The sequence below is a fragment of the Coffea arabica genome, chromosome 8c, assembly GCF_036785885.1.
Source record: "Coffea arabica cultivar ET-39 chromosome 8c, Coffea Arabica ET-39 HiFi, whole genome shotgun sequence".
Lineage (NCBI taxonomy): Eukaryota > Viridiplantae > Streptophyta > Magnoliopsida > Gentianales > Rubiaceae > Coffea > Coffea arabica.
The window spans coordinates 13,498,351-13,502,759 of NC_092325.1; the positions used below are offsets into that span (position 1 = coordinate 13,498,351).

Here is a 4,409-nt window from a genome sequence, read left to right on the forward strand (position 1 = left end):
CCGCGGAAGGAACTGGTCATAATAAGGCGTTGTATGTAGCTGTGAGGTGCAATGGAAGAATGTTGCCTAAGGTACTGATCGACAATGGGTCTACCCTTAATATTTGTCCTTAGAGCACGTTGGTGAAATTAGGGCTGCAAGATGTCAAACTAAAACCCTCAGAGACCGTAGTTCGAGGATTTGACGGAGCCCAAAGAGAGTCCCTAGGAGAAGTAAAATTGGTGGTCGAAATGGGGCCCGCTCAATTTCAGATAGCTTGCCAAGTTATGCATTTTCCTAGTGTCTATAATGTTTTGCTCGGACGGCCGTGGATCCATAGCTCGGGCGCTGTACCCTCTTCCCTGCATCAAGTGCTGAAATTTGTGGTGAACGACCAGCTGGTAACCATTTTTGCTGAAGAAAATTGCATTGTAATCGCTGATTCCGAGCCTGAGGAGGATGGTAACCGAAATGCTTCAGTGTCTTCTTATCGTACAGCTGATATTGTCTCTGTGAGTTGGATAACGAGCGAGGAGTCAAAAGACGAAAGGGTTTTGCCAGCGGCCAGTGTTATGATGGCCAAGAAAATGATTCGTGGAAGATATGAATTTGATAAGGGATTGGGACGCAATCTGCAAGGCATTCTGAAGCCCGTGGAACTCATCGAAAAGAAGGACCAATTTGGGTTGGGATTCCGTCCGACTGCCAGAGATATACAAGAGATGAAAGCGCGCAAAAGGGCAGAAAAGGAAGGCAAGTTAGGTGCGCTAGACATTCCGCCATTACGCTATACCTTTCCAAAGCCAGCTGAAGTCATTACATCTGAGTTTAGCCCAATTGACGAAGTGGAGACAAACTTGACTCATTTGTTTGTGGGAGCAATATCCGAAAATGGCCCGTCAGATGATGCCGAATTCCAGACATTCCCGAAGGAGCTATACACAACTGGACCGCCGAGTACTTCCCCGTGCGAAAGGAGTTTCGGTAAATCTACAGGGGGTTGTCATTTGCTAAAGTTCATGAAAACGTTTTCTTGCATATGTAAATAGTTCAATGAAAGCATCTTTTGCACTTACGTTTTAGCTTGTTTCCGCTTTGATTTGAAGTTTTATGAAAGTGCATAGTTTGTTTTATCATGCCATTCATTCATGTGTCTATTTGCTTATTGTCTCGAATTTCTTAATTCTTTCAGATGCCCAAAAATAAAATTATTTGACCCTATGGATATCACTGTTCTGGAATCCAATGATGACAATCTCTATATCACTCATGACTTGGAAGCTATGCAATCTTAATTACAAGATGAGAGTGATAGTGAGGAAGTGTTTGATTCTTTTTCAAAAGATCTTGAACAATATGAGGAGAAACTTAAACCGAACCTAGAAGAAACAGAAATTGTCAATGTTGGCACTGAGACTGAGGTTAAAGAGATACAAATCAGCATTCATTTGAACAAAAAGCAGAAAGAGGAGATGATTGAATTTTTGTCTATGTTTCAAGATGTGTTCGCATGGTCTTATGATGATATGACTGGCATTTCAACGGATGTAGTGGTGCATAGATTACCTACAAACCCAACTTTCCCACCAGTAAAACAAAGGCCCCGTAAATTCAAACCAGACATGAGCCTTAAAATAAAAGAGCAAAATGAAAAGTAGCTTAAGACTAACATTATCATTGTATCCCATTACCCTGTTTGGCTCTCAAACCCAGTTCCTGTTCCAAAGAAAAATGGAGAAGTACGAGTCTGTGTTGATTATAGAGACCTTAACAAAGCCAGTCCGAAAGATGACTTTCCTTTGCCAAATATCCACATCATTCTGGACAACACTGCCGGACATGAAATTGAGTCTTTTTGTGATTGTTTCGCTGGATATCATCAAATCTTAATGGCCGAAGAAGATAGGGAAAAAACTGCTTTTATCACCCCTTGGGGAACTTTTTGCTATCGAGTCATGCCGTTTGGTTTGAAGAATGCCGGAGCTACTTATCAAAGGACTATGACTACATTGTTTCGTGATATGATCCACCAGGAGATGGAGGTTTATGTGGATGACATTATAATCAAAACCAAGAAAGTCGAGGACCATTTAATTGATTTAAGAAAGTTGTTTGAAAGGTTGCGAAAGTACAATTTGAAGCTAAATCCTGTGAAATGCGCCTTTGGAGCACCAACTGGTAAACTGTTGGGATTAATTGTCAGCAAAAAGGGCATAGAGATAGACCCGGCAAAGATCAAGGCAATTCGAGACATGTCAGTGCCGAAAACGCAGAAAGATGTGAAAAGTTTCTTAGGCAAGATTAATTTCATTGGAAGATTCATTGCCCAATTAACCGCTACGTGCGAGCCACTATTCAAGTTGTTAAAAAAGAATGTGCCGTTGCATTGGAATGAGGAGTGCCAACAGCCTTTTGACAAGATTAAAGATTATTTGCTGCAGCCTCCGGTCCTAGTACCACCCAAACCGGGCCGGCCTCTGATCATGTACTTATCTGTGCTCGACGGAGCAGTAGGGTGTGTTCTGGGACAACACGATGATTCCGGAAGGAAAGAGCAAGCCATCTACTATCTTAGCAAGAAATTCACCCAGTATGAGGCTCATTATTCATTTATTGAGAAAAGCTGATGTGCATTGGCCTGGGCGGCTCAAAAGTTGAGACACTACTTGCTAAGTCATACCACTTATCTCATATCCCGCTCCGATCCTTTGAAATATCTCTTGGAAAAGCCGATGCCAACTAGGCGCCTGGCCAAATTGCAGATGATTCTTTCAGAGTTTGATATTGCTTTCACTTCGCAAAAGGCCGTCAAGGGGCAAGCTATAGCAGGTCATTTGGCGGAAAATCCAAAGGACGATGAGTATCAACCGCTCCATACCTATTTCCCTGATGAAAAAGTTTTGTTTGTCGGTGCCGTAGAAGATATGAACGAGCGGTGCCCTGAATGGAGATTGTTTTTTGATGGTGCCGCTAATTCTGTCGGAGATGGAATCGGAGCAGTTCTTGTATCTCCAGAAGGGAAGCATTACCCCGGAGCTGCTAAGTTGCAATTCGCCTGTACAAACAATATGGCCGAGTATGAAGCTTGTATTTTTGGTCTTAAAATGGCTTTGGAAATGGAAGTTAAAGAGTTGATATCCTTCAGTGATTCAGATTTACTTGTGCACCAAACGCTGAAACAATGGATAACCAAAGATTCCAAAATTTTGCCATACCACTGTAATTTGCTCAATCTGGCTAGACAATTTCAAAGCTTGGAATTCAGACATCTCCCACGAGCTCGAAATGCATTTGCCGATGCCTTAGCCACCTTATCTTCTATGATACAATATCCGGACGAATTAGGGATCGAGCCTATCCGGATTCAACATCAAGACAAGCCTGCTCATTGTTGGGTCGCGGACGATTCTTCTGGCAAAAGCCCTTGGTACAATGATATTAAGGAATTCATCAAAATCGGGGCTTATCCTCCGGGAACTACTGCAAATGACAAGGGTTTCCTGCGCAGAATGGCCTCAAAATTTTTCTTAAATGGAAAGGTATTATACAAAAGGTCATCAGATTTGAACCTCTTAAGGTGCATCGATGAAGATGAAGCTCAATACATGATGAAAGAGGTGCATAGCGGTGTCTGCGGACCTCACATGAATGGACATTTGTTGGCGAAGAAAATTATGAGAACCGGGTATTTTTGGCTTACAATGGAACGCGATTGCATAGATTTTGTCCGGAGGCGTATTAAATGTCAAGTGCATGGCGACGTTATACGTGCTCCTCCCACCGAATTGCATAGCATGATTGTCCCATGGCCCTGCTCAATGTGGGGTATGGACGTGATCGGCACAATTGACCCTCCTGCTTCAAATGGACATCGATTTATATTAGTGGCAATTGAATACTTTACCAAGTGGGTTGAAACAGAATCATTCAAGCACGTGACAAAGAAGGTGGTGGCAAATTTCTTAAGAGATCACATCATATGCCGATTTGGGGTGCCAGAAACACTGATTACAGACAATGCCAAGAATCTCAACAATGACATGGTGGACGGGCTATGCGAACAGTTCAAAATCAGACATCGCAATTGTAACGCCCCCACTTCTCCCTAAGGCGAACCAAAGGGTATCCGCGGGACGCCTGCCCAGCTCTCGCCAGGACTCACTACAATCCATCATTCAAAAGCTCGAAATACTTTAAGTAACTTCAATACATAATTAAAGTACTCCAAATATCTCACACTTACAATTATGCAGCTTCCAAGCTTAAATACAACCCAACGGAAAAGGGTACAATAGCCATCCGTTATAATATAACTTAAAGTTTTCAAAAGAAAACAATCTAGTACTACTCACGAGCACCCTTGGTCTCGAACCCTGTAAAAGAAAACCACAACGTGGGATGAGCTACACAGCCCAGTGAGGTTCCAATAC

General features: G+C 42.6%; 2 protein-coding genes across 2 annotated transcripts; both read left to right on the forward strand.

Moving 5' to 3' along the window:
* Positions 1 to 230: 230 nt before the first annotated feature.
* On the forward strand, positions 231 to 2,606 carry LOC140013389 (uncharacterized). Its single transcript, XM_072062656.1, has 4 exons — positions 231 to 963; positions 1,282 to 1,584; positions 1,693 to 2,258; positions 2,421 to 2,606. Exons 1-4 carry the CDS (start codon positions 231 to 233, stop codon positions 2,604 to 2,606), a joined length of 1,788 nt encoding a protein of 595 aa, XP_071918757.1.
* A 105-nt stretch (positions 2,607 to 2,711) lies between these two features.
* Positions 2,712 to 4,088, forward strand: LOC113687399 (uncharacterized). Its single transcript, XM_072062657.1, has one exon. It carries the CDS (start codon positions 2,712 to 2,714, stop codon positions 4,086 to 4,088), a length of 1,377 nt encoding a protein of 458 aa, XP_071918758.1.
* The last annotated feature ends 321 nt before the right edge of the window (positions 4,089 to 4,409 follow it).